We start from the raw sequence: 21196 nt of genomic DNA, 5'->3' as shown, positions 1-21196 counted from the left end.
CCCCCCCCCTAAAAAATACAACTTTTTAGAGTCAACTCAATTGTATTTTAGATTCTACAGTATTTAGTCCTCAATCTCTTTCTGTCTTCTAGTTGACTGCATGACAGTACATAATAATTTCAACTTCACTGGGCATAAATAGCGATGCTGTATTATTAGAGGTATTAAACACTGTCTCCTCTGACTGCAGGGGTTCTGTATGCAGCACATCTATATACAGGTACATTGTACATAACAAGGATCCACTACATGTACTTGAAAAAAACAGGCCAAACACACTAGTATGATAAGCATTTAATGCACAAAGACCATCTTTAATTAACAACATAGATTTTTACAACATTAATGTCAGATCAAGTTATTTCCTTGGAAACCCTTTAACAATTATCACTAACCCCCCCCCCTTTGATATTGTACAATAATAAATAAACATAATTCAATATTCATTTTATTTCCAGTAAGCTCTAACGATTCCCTAAGTTTAAATTGATAACATATGAGATGCGAAAGTAAAATTTGAATATGTGGCACCAATCCCAACTTCTCGGGCCTTTCCTGCAGAGCTCAGAAAAACACCTTTAATGCATTACATATGCATCAATAAAACCTTTTTACAAAGAGATGTGAGCAAGACTTTATCAAATTTAATGATGTACCCCAAAATATACCAAGTAAGAGACATATAAGGCTATACTTGTACTTAAATTGATGGAATATGACTCCATTTTGTATAAAATTTAAACGTTATTACATCTGACGTGTATTTCTGAGGTTTGCCAGAAAAGCCCCAGAAGTTGGAATTCTACATGGCACATGACTACGCCATTTTAGAAGTAATAATCACCAATATACCAGTACATGTATTTTGTTTGTATACAAAATCTTACATAATTGCAGTGAGATATGTATTTCATAAAAAATCGGGCCAAAAAATTGCATTAGGTCAATTGCTGCAGCAGATTATTAATTGATTTATTGCCATATTGAAAAGAAGAATAACTCAATTAAATTGAGTTACTCTCCTTTGAAATTGAAAACCCTGCATCCATGAATTGATTTTGAACATTTTGGCCTAAGAACCAATGCATTGATTTCTTTGACCTTAGTATAGAATAAATATTACCGTACACATTTTCAGTTCTGTAATATTTATTGGGACTTTTGTTGTCCATTGGCAGACCTAACAAACAAATCAAAATTTATACAGCACTTGACTAGATTAGCCAACATCTCTTACATATGAAATAAACAGAGATTCCTGAATTTTGAAAAGAAAATCATTTGGTAATTGTCTTCTTTCAAGACCTGGCCACTTTGAGCATTTCTGAGATCTGGGTGATCTTTTCTCTTGGCTTCCCCACCTCCGCTCCCCGCTTTATTTCTTCTAAGTCAATCTTGTCCCACTCAGAAAAGGTCACCAGTTGTTTACCTGTAACACAAGGAGGTAACAATCATCTGTTACATTACAGGCCTACATGTACCTGTAACAAAAGCAGGTAACAATCATCTGTTACATTAAAGGCCTACATGTACTGTAACAAAAGCAGGTAACAATTATATGTTACACTACAGGCCTACATGTACCTGTAACACAAGCAGGTAACAATCATGTAACATTACAGGCCTACATGTACCTGTAACAAAAACAGGTAACAATCATCTGTTACATTAAAGGCCTACATGTACCTGTGACAATAGCAGGTAAAAATCATCTGTTACATTACAGGCCTACATGTACCTGTAACATAAGCAGGTAACAATCATCTGTTACAGTAAAGATCCACGTGTACCACAGTAGTGTCATAAAACATTATCTCTTTATCCTAAAAAGACCTGAATTGGGATCAGCATATACAAATTGAGTTTGTGCATGGATTATGTAAAAACTGGTAGATGAATTCAATGTGCAGTCTTCCTTCATCAAAATGCATGAAATTTCAGATTACATATCTTGTACTTAATAGTAAAAATTGTTTGGAAATCGACATTCTCTTCAAAGTATGCTGAAGTGATTATAGTCTTCTAGAGCGAATCCAAATCATAATTAAAATACACACAATTTCAGCATACCATTACGATTAAGGACAAAATTTGATTGGAATTTTCTTTCAACTTAACAATTTAAAAAAGAAATTATTTTCACTTGAATATAAGAGAGTTTTTTTTTCAGTGGGATAAGGTACCTTAAAACCTGAAATGTTTGAGTTATAGTCTTTCTTAACATGTTTATAATCCACCACTGACCATTTGAAAGCATTTTGTCCTTGATAATCTGATTCCCCTGTTTTCCCTCTGAGCTGATAGCACCATCTTCTATGTCCTTTAGGATGACCTTCCCGGTCTCAAACCCCCATGTCATTGTGTTCAGAATAACCCCCACTGGTCCAGTGCTGACCCAACCACTACAGTACAGACCTAAAACAGAGCACACACCATTCAGTCTCTAAAAAACTGACTACAGTAGAGACCTAAAACAGAACAGATAGACCGTCACCATTATCTACAACAAATGGAATGGCATTACGGACACTTATAGAAGGAATAACAAAACCAATAAAGTTTGGATACAATGATCCCCAAAAGTAAATACATGTACCTAAATCAGACGTCATTACATCATTGACTGGAGACCTACTACTATTGTCTTTCAGAGTACAGACCTACAGGTAATGCTGATGCGATACAATTACCTATGCATGTAATTTATCAGAAAAAATACATGTATCAAATACAGTAGACACTCAAATGTAATACAGATCAGATTCAATCATCTTCTACGACAAGCTGTTACATTGTGTACCTGGTCTATTCTCCACTCTTCCTTTCTTGTTCAGGATAATGCCCTTCCTCTCATCAAATGGCAAAAATGGATCTATGGGTATACTCTTGTATCCAATGCTTCTGAAAACCTATCAATCAAAAATTCATAATCATAGTAAGAAAATAGATATACCGAGTCATAATGTGAACTTCCAGTTATTACAGCATCATGGGTAAAAGATTCTCACCAATCCACACTGAATGTCTTCTGTCTCTGAGGTTGCCTTGGCTATTTTATTGACAAGATCTTCTCCCTAAAGAATAGGAGTAGTACCGGTAACTACAGTATTGATAAGAAACAAGTTCTTTATTTTTTTATTCAAATAAGAATTTTCTTTAAATATCATTTGTGGGAATCTAGTGTTTATGAGTATAAAACATATACAAATTTCCAACCTGTAGTTCATTGATGTAGAATTTGACCCCTGTGACCTTGCCCTCTGTCTCGATGACCTCAGCAGGGGTGAGTCTGAACCTGAGCTCCCATTCCTTTGAGGCCTGGGCCCACAGCTGGGAGTCTGTGTCCGAGGGCTCCATACTAGTTCTGTACAGAAGATCTGTCAGTCGCTTCCGTGGACGGGGCAAGTCTAAAGAGAACAAAATTTTGCTAAAAATATTTCAGAAGCACATATTTTGATAAAACTTGTGCAATACAACTAAAGGAAGCTAAATATTATATAAGTACATCTGATTGCTACAACTTTCTCTTGCAGAAAAATTTCTAAGCCCTGATAAGGATACCTTCCTTTACACATTAAAGTCAAATGTAAAACGTTTCTTTCTATAGTACATGTATCACAATATTTTATATCTTTTAAAAATATTCTAATAAAAGTGTTAAAATAAAATCTACATTTTGATTTAAAACATCATATAGACACTTTTTAGTTCTTGGTGTCTTTGTTAATACAGTTTATGAGACTTGCCTTCAATGACCTTGTTGAGATCTTTAACGTCGTTGTTGTGTATGACTGGTCGACAGTCCGGCAGTTTGATCATCTCTCTAAGCTCTTTGATGGTAAAGGCCACTTGTAGGGGACCCCGCCTACCCACCAGATACACCTTCCTAACCCGACTTCTGGACAAGGCATCCAGTGCATGCTGTGATATATCTGTTTTCTGTGAAAGTATTAGAATATTTATATTTAGAATAAAAATTGATAAATAAAAATTCAATTAAATGTATGATTTTGCACAAATAAATTTGACCATTGGTGTAAAAAATAATGAAGTGTAAACAGTCATCTAAAAGTTAGGTCCCTTGCTTGAATTGCAAATTACAAATCTTGCAGTGAGCAGTTTGTGGTAAATACTATTTACAAATTTTCACTGTTTTTTTTTTTAGACCAAGTAGTTTCCTTCTTTTTATATATATACAATGTAAAGTAAAGCATTTTCTGCTATTTTTACTTCTGGCAGAGGTATACATGACTGTAAGAAACCCTCGTAGGTACAGGTATATATATACCTGTAGAAAGTACATTGTACATGCAGAATAGACCTATAGAATGCCCATAAAAAATATATCTGTATAAACTATCTTCAAAATTCACCTGTAGAATTCACTGTGCACTGATTGAGTTACCTACCTTTAGAACACTGATCGGTGTAAGAAGAATTCTAGCGACGTCCAGAGCCACATTGCCGTGACCCAATATAACCACATTCTCTGTGTCTAAATCCACATTCAGCTGTAAAATGAAACATATTGCTAAAACTACTAGAATAGACTACCATAATTATAAGTGCAACCTTACAAATAAAGAAGGCATGATAAACATCTAATGATACACAGCTAGTGGTTGGAGTTGGCTAGCATGGTGTTAGTACATGTACTTACATCTCTATCCTGTGGCAGCCCATTGAACCAGCCCACAAAGGACCTTGCAGAGATCACATTGGGGTTTTTCTGGAATAAGCAAAATCAATCAATCAATCAATCAATCAAATGGATAAAAAAATTTGCTATCAGTGCACCTACGGGAGTGAAAGTGATAAACCAAGAATTCTATATAGTTGATGTAGTTGATGAAAATAGTCCCATTTACAGCAATGCATTATAAAATAACAAGTAATCCATTCAGTTGTAAACACATGTACTCTGTACCTCTTATCACTGTACATGCTTACCTCCCCTTTAATGGCAAGTGTTCTGTCATCATCTGCACCATAAGCCTGAAAGAGGAAGAATCCTTAACTTCAGAAACTAATTAAACATTTACTATTTGACACTCCACTTGTGTATACCAATACAGTTAAATACATGTCAGACCCACCAGAACAACAGCAGTGTAGGCCCCCTGGAGCTCCTCAATGGACACATCTTTTCCAACCTCCACATTCCCCAGAAATGTACACCTCTCATTTCTTGCAGTGTTGGTAAAAGTGTGGATCACATTCTACAAAAAATTAAACTCATGCTGCTACATTTTAAGGATAACATAAGGACAAATACAACCCAAAATAAATGAAGAGTTTGACATGATCTGAGGGATGAAATCACATTGGACAGGTGTACAGACACTTGGGCAGTTTTAAAAACTGGGACTACCTGTAGACTGAGTAAAATAGCTGTTGATAGATTAGGATACCAGTACTAACCTTGACCTCTGGGTGATCAGGGGCCACACCAAATCTCACCAAACCAAATGGCACTGGTAATTTTTCTAAAATGTCCACCTTTGCTGCTGGATGGCCCTGCAGTTGAAATATCAATGAATAAATTCATGTATCTCCTGTGTTTGGAAATTCTGTAGTGACAAAAGCAAATCTAGAGAAATTTGGTAACTGAAGTTGTAACCAGAAAATTTAATACATATGGCACAGTAACAGAACTCATACAGCAAATCTACTTCATTTTACAATTCACATACTGGTAATTTGTTTTAAGATAACTAGCCTTTAGAATTTGTTGTGCTGTATAGAATCCTGCTGGCCCACTTCCCACGATACAAACATGAGGCACATTCTTGGAGGAAGTGGACAGGTTCCTACTACAAGACTTCTGAAGAACTTGTCTCAGATGGCGGGAACAGAGACGTGGTAGAATGTACATGATCAGTCAGGGATATACTCCTGAAACAAGAAATTCAGTGCTGTGTCAATGCCATCAGTGCAAATCAAAAGTCTATCTGATTAAAATCAGATCTGTGACATGACATGTTGCTATTTATCGTGGGCATCAAGGATCTGATTTTAATTCGGATACCGGTAATCAGATTGAAACTAAAGTAGAACTATAATACAATCCTCTGCACAATGTCAAGACTCACACTAACGTTGGTCTTAGTCTAGTCAAGAACTATCCAGGCTGATATTCACAATATATTGTTTTGATAAATATGTTCCTCCCTCTTTAAATTCATATAGTTTTCAATCCTGTAAACACACATCACATATTAGTCATATAAATCAAAATTGCCTAAACACTGAAGACACACACAGTCAAACACATGGCTCTGTGATCATAGGTTATATTATGCCAGTAACCCAAAGGTTGCTGATTTGAGCCCCTGAAGGTAACTTAATGTTGTGTCCTTAGACAACGTACAAGACACTTTAACTACCAGTATATATATATACAGTCAAACTTCATTATCTCGTACTAAATGAGACTGTTTAAAAAATTCAAGATATCCGAGTACACATATTTGAGATATCCAGGGTAAAATATTTTAAAAAATAAATGATTGGGACTTACAAACAAGAGGCCCATGGGCCACATCGCTCACCTGAGGAACAATAGGTATGATAAAATCAGCTTAATGGAGTCATAATACAAACAATCTGGACAATGTACAATAATACATGTAGATCCTGTATAAATAAAATCCATTTTCCCCCTGGATATTCTTATGTTTATAATCATTAGTCCCTTTTCTAACAGGATGATTTTATAGTCATATCACATGTTGAGTATTGCATCCTCAAAAAGATCCCTTACAATTGTTTATATATGGGATATTAAGCTACAACAAACTCTGAACCTTCTTTTGAGGCCAAAGAATTGTCCTGGAGCCAAAGTCTTAACAATTATAAAGAATCATCTGGCTGATTAGTTTCTGAGAAGAGATTTTAAAAGATTTACTCTATATATTCCTATGTAAAACTTTAACACCCCCCCCCCCAATGTGGGCTCACCCTGCCCCCAGGGATCATGTTTTCACAACTTTGAAGCTACACTACCTGAGAATACTTCCACACAAGTTTCAGCTTTTCTGGCTGATTAGTTTCTGAGAAGAAGATTTTTAAATATTTACTCTACATATTCCTATGTAAAACTTCGACCCCCGATTGTGCCCCACCCTACCCCCAGGGATCATGATTTTCACAACTTTGAATCTACACTGCCTGAGGATGCTTCCACACGAGTTTCAGCTTTCCTGGCTGAATAGTTTCTGAGAAGAAGAATTTTAAAGATTTACTCTACATATTCCTATGTAAAACTTCGACCCTCCATTGTGCCCCACCCTACCCCCAGGGATCATGATTTTCACAACTTTGAATCTGCACTACCTGAGGATGCTTCCACATAAGTTTCAGCTTTCCTGGCTGATTAGTTTCTGAGAAGAAGATTTTAAAGATTTACTCTATATATATATATAAATTCCTATGTAAAACTTCGACCCCCCATTGTGGCCCCACCCTACCCCTGGGGGTCATGATATTCGCAACTTTGAATCTACACAACCTGAGGATGCTTCCACATAAGTTTCAGATTTCCTTGCTGATTAGTTTCTGAGAAGAAGTTTTTTAAAGATTTACTCTATATATTCCTATGTAAAACTTCGACCACCCCATTGTGGCCCCACCCTACCCCCAGGGATCAAGATTTTCACAACTTTGAATCTGCACTACCTGAGGATGCTTCCACACAAGTTTCAGATTTCCTGGCTGATTAGTTTCTGAGAAGAAGATTTTTAAATATTTACTCTATATATTCCTATGTAAAACTTCGACCCCCCCCCCCATTGTGGCCCCATCCTACCCCCAGGGATCATGAATTTCACAACTTTGAATCTACACTACCTGAGGATGCTTCCACATAAGTTTCAGCTTTCCTGGCTGATTAGTTTCTGAGAAGAAGATTTTTAAAGATTTACTCTATATATTCCTATGTAAAACTTCGACCACCCATTGTGGCCCCACCCTACCCCAAGGGGTCATGAATTTCACAACTTTGAATCTGCACTATCTGAGGATGCTTCCATACAAGTTTCAGCTTTCCTGGCTGATAAGTTTCTGAGAAGAAGATTTTTAAAGATTTACTCTATATATTCCTATGTAAAACTTCGACCACCCCATTGTGGCCCCACCCTTCCCCCAGGGATCATGAATTTCACAACTTTGAATCTGCACTACCTGAGGATGCTTCCAAACAAGTTTCAGCTTTCCTGGCTGATAAGTTTCTGAGTAGAAGATTTTTGAAGATTTACTCTACATATTCCTATGTAAAACTTTGACCCCCCATTGTGGCCCCACCCTACCCCTGGGGGTCATGATATTCGCAACTTTGAATCTACACAACCTGAGGATGCTTCCACATAAGTTTCAGATTTCCTTGCTGATTAGTTTCTGAGAAGAAGGTTTTTAAAGATTTACTCTATATATTCCTATGTAAAACTTCGACCACCCCATTGTGGCCCCACCCTACCCCCAGGGATCAAGATTTTCACAACTTTGAATCTGCACTACCTGAGGATGCTTCCACATAAGATTCAGCTTTCCTGGCTGATTAGTTTCTGAGAAGAAGATTTTAAAGATTTACTCTATATATATATATAAATTCCTATGTAAAACTTCGACCCCCCATTGTGGCCCCACCCTACCCCTGGGGGTCATGATATTCGCAACTTTGAATCTACACAACCTGAGGATGCTTCCACATAAGTTTCAGATTTCCTTGCTGATTAGTTTCTGAGAAGAAGGTTTTTAAAGATTTACTCTATATATTCCTATGTAAAACTTCGACCACCCCATTGTGGCCCCACCCTACCCCCAGGGATCAAGATTTTCACAACTTTGAATCTGCACTACCCGAGGATGCTTCCACACAAGTTTCAGCTTTCCTGGCTGATTAGTTTCTGAGAAGAAGATTTTTAAAGATTTACTCTATATATTCCTATGTAAAACTTCGACTCCCCCCATTGTGGCCCCACCCTACCCCCAGGGATCATGAATTTCACAACTTTGAATCTACACTACCTGAGGATGCTTCCACACAAGTTTCAGCTTTCCTGGCTGATTAGTTTCTGAGAAGATTTTTAAAGATTTACTCTATATATTCCTATGTAAAACTTCGACCCCCCATTGTGGCCCCACCCTACCCCCAGGGATCATGAATTTCACAAATTTGAATCTGCACAATCTGAGGAGGCTTCCACACAAGTTTCAGCTTTCCTGGCTTATTAGTTTCTGAGAAGAAGTTTTTTAAAGATTTACTCTATATATTCCTATGTAAAACTTCGACCACCCCATTGTGGCCCCACCCTACCCCCAGGGATCATGAATTTCACAACTTTGAATCTACACTACCTGAGGATGCTTCCACACAAGTTTCAGCTTTCCTGGCTGATAAGTTTCTGAGAAGAAGATTTTTAAAGATTTACTCTATATATTCCTATGTAAAACTTTGACCCCCCATTGTGGCCCCACCCTACCCCCAGGGATCATGAATTTCACAACTTTGAATCTACACTACCTGAGGATGCTTCCACACAAGTTTCAGCTTTCCTGGCTTTCTGGTTCTTGAGAAGAAGATTTTTGAAAATTTCTCAAAATTTTTCATTAATTTCTAATTATCTCCCCTTGAAAACGAGTGTGGCCCTTAATTTTCACAACTTTGAATCCCCTTTGCCTAAGGATGATTTGTGCCAAGTTTGGTTGAAATTGGCCCAGTAGTTCTTGAGAAGATGTTGAAAATGTGAAAAGTTTACGGACAGACAGACAGACAGACAGACAGACGGACAGACAGACAGACGGACGACAGACAAAATGTGATCAGAATAGCTCACTTGAGCTTTCAGCTCAGGTGAGCTAAAAACTCTGACATATCCATTGTATCCGAGATATTAATGTTTGAGTTCGATGTTCGAATTGTCTCAGCTGCTAGTCCATTCAGCTGCAAGTGGGTATCAGATTATGCTGGGGGTTAATCCCTGACGGACTGATACCACATTCAGGGAAGTCAATTTAGGCAATATTAATTTAGCACCACCCATTGCACCAATTGACCATTCATATTGCACCTTTAATTAACTCCCTTAATTAAATTTATGGTTAGGAGAAGAATTCAACTTTAATAAATCCAATTAGAGACATTTATGTCTCTGATCCAATTAAGCACCTTATCCTTTGACCTGCATTTAATAATATGAAAGTATGGAAAGAATAAAGTAAATATATATATTATTTTTTAAAATAATAAAAACTCTGTGCCAAGTTTTATAGGTATGATTGGCTCAGTTATTCTGAAACTCAATGAAAATTAACTTCAAACGACACTCATCAACAAACACAAATCTGCAAAAAGTCAAATCGATTGCTCGCCTTGTGTCAGGTGATAACAATGTTTAATGAAATTTTTTTTACTTTAATTTGTACATGTACAGAATTCTCGTTTTTTACGAATCGGGCTCGGAAAACAAAGTATATAGCAGGACCATGCACTTTGACAAAATCAACAAGAAAAGGGTAGAAAAACTAAGATTAAACAATTGGATCAAACAAATTAAAGATAGTAAAAATACACTGAGTTGAAACTGTCATTAGTGCTTACCCAAAATGATGCAAAATCATGCAGAATACACATAGGTCAAAGGTCAAGCGTAGTAATTTGTTTAGAGTTTTAATTTTTTGTATTTGGTTTCTCTGTTAAAAAAGATAGAATAATTCTAAGATTTGTATTGTTTAACGACATAATTACTCGTTATTTGCTGTATATGACTCATATTTTGACGTTGATTACGCTTCAACGAACTATTTTTCATTACGGCGAGTGACGATTACAAGCCGGAAGCGTATTTATTGGGCGAGGAGGATCATCAGTTTGAAAAGGATTCAGGGTATATTTTTCATGCATTTTGGATATTTTAACAAACTTTTAACGTTTATTCAAACTTGTTTTACATAGTATCCTATTGGTGTATGTATATGTGGAGGATATTTTATTGTTTTTGACATGAATGCATTGTTTGGAGGTCCAAGCAGGTGCTCTGTAGCTTCCTGATCCAGTGGGGGCATAACATACACCAATGTCCATTTTTTCTAATCATTTGTGTCTAGACTCCATTTTCGCAGTTTTGTTATAATTTTTTTGAAAAAAAGTCATTTGAAGCAAATTATAATCCTGATTTTGTGCAAGTCTACATAAATAGCAGATGTCTGTAACTACATCATCCAGAAGGAAACAAACTGATTAATGCATCATCCCCCCTGGATGTAGTGGGCAGAGGATGAGGTGGCAATGATAGTTTGTTATCAACATGCTTTTCATTTGAAATGATATGTATTGTATATTAATATGTAATTTTATATTTTGAGGAGAAGATTGAGTTGAGAGATATTATATAGATCAATAGTCATCAGTTACTTCAACACAGAAACATATATGATGGGGGGAAAAAAGTAAAAAAATATACAGAATATTATTATTGCTGGCACTTTATGTTGATGAATACTTTAAGTGTTGATGAATGTTTTCTGTGTAACTCTGGTCAGTATTACATGACATGGGTCATTTTCAAATCTGATGAACGGATGAGTCAACCGTTGTTGAATGTTGAGTCACCATTATGGATGCATAATACATGTACATGTAGTCTTGGTTTGAAGGTTTTATCAATGTCCTTAGGAGTTACAGGACCACTTAATGGATGTATTAAGATGGATCTATTACTGATTTGCATAGTGTGAATAATCAAATAATCAGTTGTAATGAATGCAAGTAGAGCACACATCTGTCTTTAACCTGGAAATATATATTCACTTGTAAACAAAAAAAAATTAAGGGTTTTTTCTATTTGCTTTGGGGCAGGGCATGTTACAATTAGAAAGAAAAATAGGGACAAGGAAAATTATGAAAATTTATTTGAAAAGTCACCAAATAGTTTTGTTTTAAGGTGGACTTAATTTCAGTTTGCATAGATAACATATGTAGGTTAACAATCTCACACTCATCATTTACAAATATAGTTATATGTTAAAAGACTTGAAATATTTGTTGTTTTGAATTCCAATTTTGTCCAAAAGTTGCATTTTATTTAAAAAAAACTATGCACTTTACAGCTAACTTTAAGTGGTAGTGACACACAAGGGGCATTTATATTAATTTGTGGGCTGCTTGATTTCGATGTGGTCCTGTAAAATTGCAAGATGCAGTAGTTCAAAATGCTAGCAAAGTTTTCAGGTTAGTTAAAAAGCCCTGAATATTCAATTACTGGTACCTGTCCTTCATGTCCCTTGAATTAGTTTAAAATTCTCATTTCTGTATAGTCAGTTATTTGCTTTTATGTTCCTAATAAACTGCTATTGATCGATTAGCTTACCAGGGTATTGGAAAATCAATTCATTTGTATAATAACATCCACTCCTCATGATCACTTCCCACCCCCACCCCTTTAGGAAAAATAACAAAAAAATTGGGAGTATTCTTTGTTTTTCATTGTTAAGTTAATCCAGCAGCCCCAATCAAAGACAAGAGTCAGGTATTTTGATGAAAATGCTTTGAGCATGGATGCCTATTTCATAAGGGTTCTTTTGAACTTGGTGATGTGACAGCTTAGTGAGCTAGCTTACATTGAATTGTGAGACAGACAAGGAACACTATACAAAATACATTGTCACCTTACTATTTTGTTGTTTACATGTTTTGAAATGAATAAAAAGCCCACTGATATTAAACACCAAGGGTACTTAAAACAGCAATATGTGCTAAATTGATTGGCTTTTTAAAAGTTTCAAAGAAAAGATATCATGTAAGTAATAATTAAACAGTTTTCATCTTTGAATGGTAAATGTCAGTGCATCAAGGAATATCATTATCCCACGTGTCCTACATCCTGTGTTTGGAACAATTTCATACAAAGTTCCAGAACAAATACTTTATATCCTGGATTTCCTTATACATATAAATGTATTTCTCACTTGTGGTTAATTAGGAGTGTAAATTAACATCAGTTTTAAGTACATTGTGCTTGAAATGTAAAATGTTTCCTTTCCCTATAAATATAAAATGTATGTGTATTTTAACAAAGCGGTGTGTATTTTGTGTAGACTCATGATGGCTCACAAATGAATCTATGTCAAAAATATCTCTCTCTTCCTCTAAGAATTGACTGGGTGACAACTGGTTCCTGTATTCACTGTAGTAGTGCTACAGAATTAATACTGCCATACAGAGCAATCATAATGATAATTCCTGTGTCGGTGTTGTTTACAACAGCATGATTTCATCAGACAACTGATTTATTTATCATATTTATTGTAGTGGCAACTTTTTAGTTGAATGGTCCTCTGCATTTTACACAAACAACTCTTATCATATGAAGCCACAGAGCAGATAGCAGAAATATATTTGCACTAATCCTTCATTATCCGTGTATTTTGGGGATTTAAATAGTTTTTTTTCAATTTCAGAAACACTTCCTCTCAGTCCACTTATTTGTTAATTGTTTTTTGGATAGTTGACCCACGTGAGATATTGATGCTCTCCTTGGCCTTTAGTTACTGTTAGAGTTTACTGAAATATTGAATCCCAAGTAAACAGTTTAGAACTGTGTAATATATATTCTCTCATCCAATACCCAATCATTTCAACATTGGTGAAGCTTGTTTACAACAAACAGCTGCTTATGATAGACTTGAATAAAATTAAAACAGACAGTTCAGATATATATGAAAAGCATCATGAGAACAAGTTTTTCCAACTTCCAGATTAAATCTGTTTGCATAGTTCATTTTTAGAGTTGTGGGTTAAGGAGTAGACCCTGTTTCCATAAGCTCAGATCCCACTGTAGTAAACAAGTAGGAAATTAGAGTACAGGACAGTGTTTTACAAAAGAACTTACGACAAAGGTGAAGATATTTTCAGTCAAGCGGAATAATCTTTAATGAACAAAATTTATATATAACCATTTATCTACAACTATTTTGATTTCCATAATATTATATTTTACGGCCATTTAGAATAAAAAATTGATTAATTTGTGATTTATTAGCATTTCTTAATTTGGTTGTAAGTTCTCTTGTAAAATTGCTGCCCAGTGCTGCACATTTGAGGAAAAGGTGCTTTCATACAGTAGAATATGTAGAATATAAAATATGAAAAGTTCTATAGAGTTAATGTGCACATGGTACATGTACATGTACAAGCAAAGGTGTCTTATTTGTGTTGGTTATTGATATGTCAATCTCATTAAAAGTAGACTTGTTTATCCACTCCTCAATGATAAACTGTAGACCAGCATGTGAAATAAGAGATAGTGAAGGGTCTAATTTTAATTAGATTGTTGATATGAAGACTTAGTAGAAGGAATATGTACAACCTCAGAATACTGTACTCTGTGAATCCCTCTGCTCTTGAGAGCAACTTTGTAAATGCTTAGACGTAAATGCATAAACATTATTTAGTAAAGAAGAAAAAATCAGACCCAATATCTTTACTTAGACTTCTTCATCTAAAGGAGATTTAATATATAGTCTGAAAATGGCCATGAGCATATAACTCTCTTAAAAATGGCACACTGTGATTTGAACATATTTTATTATGCAAATATACATTTACATAAAGGGATTCGGCAGCAGGCAATGCCTTTTTAAGCCTTCTCCATAAAATGGCTGTCTATCTTTATATACACATGAGGGTAACTAATGATGATAAGTTTTGTTTTCACTCAATACCAATGATGTTTTTTTTGTCTATAGGAACCATGGCAGAAGCTGAGAACAAGCCAACTGCTGAAGAGGATCTGCATGAGGACGACCCTAACTACAAGGCCCCCGCTCAGAAGTCTGTCAAAGAAATCGTTGAAGCCGATCAGGAGGATGAAAGTCTGCGCAAATACAAGGAGTCTCTATTAGGGGGCGCCATTAAGGAAGTCAAACCTCCATGTGAGTGTAGAAATAGTAGCATGTTTGAACTATCAATTGTTCATTTTAGAAAAAAATAAAAGATTTTCTTTTTTGCTATTCAATTTTGATAGATTGGTACTCAATAACAGATAAATTGACACAAGGCTTCTTTTTGTATCACAGTCCCTGATGATCCACGCAATGTTATAGTTTCCAAATTGTCACTGGTAGTGGAAGGACGAACTGACAAAGAATTAGATTTAACAGGTAAGTGGTCCAGAAAATGTCAGACTAGGAAATGTCCTTAAAAGTAAAGCCCTAAAGCTTACGTTTCTTTAGTATGTGTTATATGAGCAACTTTTTCACAAGGTGCAGTAATTCAAGTTTAAAAAGTCATACCTTAATATACTCTCATTCTTTATATATAATTCATTTGATTGTTGGATTTACATTTAATACAAAAATAATTATACTCATTTGCATAGAAATTGGTAAGTGAAGCATAAAGTTTGAGATATTCTGATTCCTTGAACTGTGGTCAGGCTCCATGTGTTAAGGGACAAGTTTACAAGTGTTTAATGAAATCTATGTCTCAATTTAATTCTTTTTAAATTCCTTTCATTATTTGTTAGTTGATGGTTAGTGTATCACTGTAAACTTGATGGGGCCTGGTCTGGTTTGTGAATCTTCTGCATGGTGTTGTTATGTTAATGCACACCAGGCGATTAATTTAATAATTATTACAGGTGATATGAATGAGAAAGGCCTTCACACAGCATATTGAATGTACATTCCACTGATGCTGATTTTTAAAAATGCAGTCTTTATTCACATTAAAGCTTGCATCAGAATACCCCATTGAACATGAAAAAAATTACTGTTTTCAGTGTTTTTTGTTTGTGTGTGTATTTGTTTATATTGCCCATGTATGTTAAATTCCTTGTAATATTTCAAGGGGAGAGGTTTTATGAACTTGCATGTTTGGTGGCAGTTAGAAAAAACAGAACAGATTTGAAGAAATATTGTCAAAATAAATTTCTATTGTAATCTATAAATGTTTTAAAACTTGTCTCTTCTAATATATCTATGATTTTAAGACTTGATCGTAGAAAGTATTAGTAGGACCAGAATAAATGCTTTATCTATTTCTTTCCTATTTTCACAGGGGATTTATCAAAACTAAAAGAACAAGTCTTCACAATTAAAGAGGGAGCCAAATACCGAATGAAGGTCTCATTTTATGTACAGCGAGAAATTGTCTCAGGACTCCGGTATGAACAAAAAACATCCAGGAAAGGAATTCAGGGTAAGACAAGAAACAGCTTATGCTGGAGCAAGCACTTGCTAGTACATATGTATTGTATTAGGTGTGAATTATAGAGTATTGAGTTTAATCGGGTGGATAAGACAGTGTTTACAGTGATAATATGGTTGGATACAGGGGTATTACCGAGAATATATCCTAGATTATTTTTTACAGGGATAATACTGACTGAATACATAGGTATAATACAGGGAGGGATGAAATGAGTGGAAAAATGAAAGTAGTGTACATGGATTATTCAGTTTAAAGTAATAGTAAAGATAACTGTCATACAGGGATAGTGTTGGTTGAATATTAAGTGTAAAGCCAAAGTAAAGATTATGTTATACAGGATGATGTAGGTTGGATAGAACAATGTTTGATGAGAAAAGTAAAGAATGGATTCAAATATACACAGAAAAAATAAATGGTGGATATAATCATTATAATGGCATTGTCCTGGATTATATAGGGTTCAAATGACTGTGTTATAGTGGTAATGTGGATAGTAAAAGCTGGGTAATAGTCGATATACGGAATAAACAGACAGCATATTGCTTTGTTTTAGGATGGCTATTGTATTGTTCATTCAGGTATTCAAATATTTCTTTACTTTAGACTAGATGTAATCATTAGATAAACAGTTTGTAAAAGGAAGCTATAACTTTCAAGTCATGTGATGAAGGGTAGTGAAGTAGAATCTTTTACATTTGTTTAAAATAAGGAAACACTTAATGTTGGCTAAAACTTCTTATTATAACTAGGAAAAAAATGACAACATTCATGAATATATTTCAGAAGATTTTAATGCAACTTTGTGACTTTCTTTTAGATGTTCTTGGTGCTGGTAATTCAGTTTGATCTCATAACTTATTGGTGTTACTAACATAACTTCTTTGATGTATTTGAAATATGCATATCATACTGGTGTACTATTTCTTCATTACTCATAAATCTTTAAAACAGATATCAATGTTGTGTATAATGAAGTTATGTCCTTTGATGTTTTCCACCATGAATTGCATTCTGTAGCCTTGCTGGTAAATGAATGGTCTGTTCTATATGGGAATGTACTGTAGGGACCCGTAGTCCTCCATAGCAATAGTCACACACAGCATACATCCCCTCATGTTAGACAATGTCAGTTCCGTGTAACTATGTTAACAATAGATGGAACCTTTTAAGATGTGACACTTAATCATATTTTAAAGGATCTTCCAACTCTACATCTACCAGTATTTACTGGTAGTTCTCAGCAGACAAATTAGGATTTTTGTGACTGTCAATGTCAAGGTAATATTGAAAAGTTATGTCAAGGTTACTCAATAGATTTTGTTTAGTTCAATCCATATTTAGCAGCCATGAGATAATGTTTTAATGGATGTCATATAACAGAAGAACAGATTCATTCATTATAGGAAAACAGCTTTTTGTAGACTAGAAATTACATATATATGACTGTGTATTGAGCAGGCTGAGGAAGACTAGGGGACGGTAAAGGGACTTAGAGATGATTTTAGATCAAAATTTTATTTTCTGATTGTTATATGTAAATGTTTTACTTTCTCATCGTGAATGATTGACCAAAATTTGAATGTTCAGAAGTAAAGTTATAAGAGAGATACAGAAGTGAGAATTCATTGTTATGTAAACAAAGCTTGAGTCTCATAGTTGTTTGCAAATAATGTAAAGAAATTTCCATTTCTTTGACAGAATGACTCATGGCAAGCAAGGTGAACTGATTCAATGTATTTATAAATAATATTATCAACAGAAGAAAGGAACATTTGATTGAAACTTAAAAAACAAAACGTTTAAACAATAACAAGACGAGCTTTATTTACAAAACAAAGAATTTCAAACTCTGTATCTTGTTTATGACTCAATATTTGACTTTCCAATTTTGACAAAGCGTTAAAAATACCCATATTAACTATTCTATTCACTAAAGATTGAACAATAAAATTTCAAATCTTGTCTAAGTCCTTTTAAAAGGGAGGTCAACATGTATTACAGTTTTAAAAAATATTTTACCATTGGATGAGAAATTGGATGTTGTATCAAGTGTAAGGTACAGCCAGCCTCTGCACTGCCTGCAGTTAATATCAAACAATGTCTTCAACAAGCTTGCATAAATGCTTTATTTCAACTCCAAAATGTGTCGTTATTTTATAAGTATATAGGAAAAATAAAAAGAGAGATGCATGTTTGTTTTTTTTATTGTATTTATCTGGTATATTGTCAAAGATGAGAAAAAGCTTGCCAAACTAGTATAATGTATCATTTTTTAAAAATAAAAAACATCTATACAGATATCTACAATTATAAAACATTCAATTAGTGTATAGGATTTTTTGTATTCTTATATTACATATAAACACAAACTAATGCAGGTTCTTACATGCTGAAAATGCTTTGTATACTCTCAGTTGTAAGACAGGGAGGTGTCATATGAACCAGTATTATTAGTGGGACCTCTCTCCAACCTGTCAAATATTCCCCTCATCCTTGCCAATGCTTCATGTACATTGCATTCATCCGTATTTCTGAATATTCTGACAGAAGTGCATTCACAAATATATGAAATACATCAATAAAGTGCATCTTGGACAGTGATATGGTGCCCAGTAAACTCTTTTTTACTCTATCCACCAATGCAATAAATCTGTCACAGAAAGCTATTACTTTCTAAAAAATACGTGAGTAAATTTGAAGGAAGAAAAAAATTCAGAATCCTGAGAAAGTTCTTTTGTTGTGTAGATTTCTAGAAGCATCTTGGAAGGAGCAGTTTGCATGTCAGATCATTACCAGAAACCTATGTCTGCATCCCCTACTTCCTGTTTCCCATGGGTCAGAGGTCAAATTGCAGAATACCTCATTAATATGCTGAACCACAACTCAGCTGAGCAAAATTTCAAAACACCTGAATTCTTTAATAAAATTCTTTCTGAATTTAATTTTTTGGTTAATGTGTTTGAATAATTAAAATGCATAATTGAATGAAACATTTATAGAACATTATTCAAGATTTACACAGATATTTGGATGCAATTTTTGGTTTCATGTTTAAATTCCATTACATGTTTTACAAATGCATTTCAAGACAAATTACATTATTATGTTATGGATCGTACATGTATTTATAACGGTAAATGAAATAAATTTTGAAATGCAAACATGTACCCTGACAAATCCTCAAAAGTTGATTTGACATTTTGACTCATGGGAGGTAAGAAAAGTCAGGCAGATATAGACCAGAACTGTGACTAATACGAGAGAGTGGTTGATTGTGCTCTCTGTATAGTGGAAACCATTCACTACACTAGTCTATTGTTGTACATCAGTAGATCTGGATGCTTTAGAAGCATCGACAGAACACCAGTATATAAACACAGAGATCCATTGACAAAGACAACAAAAATATCTTAGTTCTCTGCATCTTTATTTTTACCATATTTAAAGTATGGACATGAAATATTTAAAGAATGTGGCATAGTGTTTTATATGTAGAATGCATTCAAGTGACACTGTAGATGTTCAAATCTTTTAATACTCCTTTTAATCTTTGTTTGACAGTTGACAAATCAAAGTTCATGGTTGGAAGCTACGGACCCAAGGAGACAGCCCACGAATACCTGACCCCTATAGATGAGGCCCCCTCTGGTATGCTGGTGCGGGGGTCATACACAGTGGAGAGTAAGTTCACAGACGACGACCGCAACTCCATCCTGGAGTGGAAGTGGAAGTTTGAAATCAAGAAGGACTGGGACGATTAAATGTGCTCAGATATTCCGTAGATCTAGGATAACCTGACAAACTGCAATACATTGTGGCCTTTTTATTTTAAATTGATGAACAGCTGTGAAGAAAATGGTAGAAGTTTTGTATTTGGCAATGGCTTTGAAAATTTTTGTATAATAATAATAATTTAATATTCTTTTATACTTAGTTTTAAAAAAATGGTTTTGGTCTAATGTCAGTCTTGCCTGTATTAAAGTGATCCCACCTTGTTGATAGCTAAACAATTGCATACTCTGTCAAAAAATTTACATACTCCATCAACTTAACCCAAGAGAAAGTGAAACTAAGTAGTCTGGCAGGTGTTCCAGTAGTGTCTCTCCAGTGCCAATGTGTGTTATCAAGTGCTTTAAGATACTGATAAACTTCTCCTTACGATAGCAGTTATTGGCCTGTTATTGAATGTTACTAACGTTACATTACTCAGTGCTAGTCTCAGCTAACATAGCTAAAATAGCCAAACTTTTGTTATCAGTAAATCAGCGGTAGTTTTTTTTTATAATTTTGCTGTAATATTTTTGTATATCTTTGTTATACATACCATGGAAATAAAACACACAGATCATTCCTTTTTGATGGTCATGTACAGTGGCTTCAAGTCTTCTGAGATGCCGTTTGTAGGACTTTATCTGATATATTTCTGAAGTGCAATCTCTCTTGGTGCATTTTTTGATTGTACAGTGAAAAGTTTTTTTTTTAATTGTATTGTGCAAACCTGTTGGTCAATTTGTCAGAACTGCTGCATCAAAAAAAAAAAAAAAAAAATTTAGACACTAGATTGTTTTTAACTTTTGCCTTTCCATTGGTATATGATCAAATTTAGATATAGTTTAACTGGTACTTAAAATCTCAGCTTTTCTGAAAGGCTTAAAATTGGTACATGTACATGCATTTTGTGAATTTATGAATAATGTATACCTGTATCTGTAATATAGCATGCTATGAAGTGTACTAGTATATACAAAATCTTCTGTATACCTGTATTAATTAAGGTGTTTGTACCACTCTGCGCTTTGTTTTCCATGTGATGCCTGTATTTTATGTTTGGTGCTGCATGCTCTATGCAATTAGAGGTTTGATGGACAGAGAGAGAGGGAGAGAGAGACGACCGATTGTGGCCACACCTTCTGTGTAATTTCCTTGTCTCTGATGTCATTTTCTTTATCTGTCACTAAATAAATGTGTACATGATCACTTGTGTGTTGT

At 34.7% G+C, this 21196-nt stretch overlaps 2 protein-coding genes across 3 annotated transcripts; one reads left to right on the top strand and one right to left on the bottom strand.

Annotated features, from left to right (window-relative positions):
• Positions 1 to 276: 276 nt before the first annotated feature.
• Positions 277 to 10650, bottom strand: LOC128164472 (NADPH:adrenodoxin oxidoreductase, mitochondrial-like). Its single transcript, XM_052828310.1, has 13 exons — positions 10598 to 10650; positions 5720 to 5895; positions 5422 to 5517; positions 5097 to 5219; positions 4951 to 4995; positions 4661 to 4729; positions 4410 to 4511; positions 3747 to 3939; positions 3217 to 3407; positions 3009 to 3074; positions 2801 to 2909; positions 2245 to 2415; positions 277 to 1429 (listed from the first exon to the last, which is right to left on the bottom strand). The coding sequence occupies exons 2-13, from the start codon at positions 5873 to 5875 to the stop codon at positions 1299 to 1301; spliced, it is 1452 nt and encodes a 483-aa protein (XP_052684270.1). The 5' UTR covers positions 5876 to 5895; positions 10598 to 10650; the 3' UTR covers positions 277 to 1298.
• Positions 10651 to 10732: 82 nt separating this feature from the next.
• LOC128164474 (rho GDP-dissociation inhibitor 1-like) lies at positions 10733 to 21184 on the top strand. 2 transcript variants are annotated; one of them, XM_052828315.1, is made up of 6 exons: positions 10733 to 10883; positions 14743 to 14928; positions 15073 to 15156; positions 16055 to 16195; positions 17025 to 17039; positions 19769 to 21184. In XM_052828315.1, exons 2-6 carry the CDS (start codon positions 14748 to 14750, stop codon positions 19966 to 19968), a joined length of 621 nt encoding a protein of 206 aa, XP_052684275.1. In that variant the 5' UTR covers positions 10733 to 10883; positions 14743 to 14747; the 3' UTR covers positions 19969 to 21184. The 2 variants fall into 2 exon arrangements, with proteins under 2 accessions (XP_052684275.1, XP_052684276.1); XM_052828316.1 differs by lacking the exon at positions 17025 to 17039 and having other exon boundaries at positions 10735 to 10883.
• The last annotated feature ends 12 nt before the right edge of the window (positions 21185 to 21196 follow it).

Source organism: Crassostrea angulata, chromosome 10 (assembly GCF_025612915.1).
Source record: "Crassostrea angulata isolate pt1a10 chromosome 10, ASM2561291v2, whole genome shotgun sequence".
NCBI lineage: Eukaryota > Metazoa > Mollusca > Bivalvia > Ostreida > Ostreidae > Magallana > Magallana angulata.
This window is presented reverse-complemented; position numbering and strand designations above follow the sequence as displayed.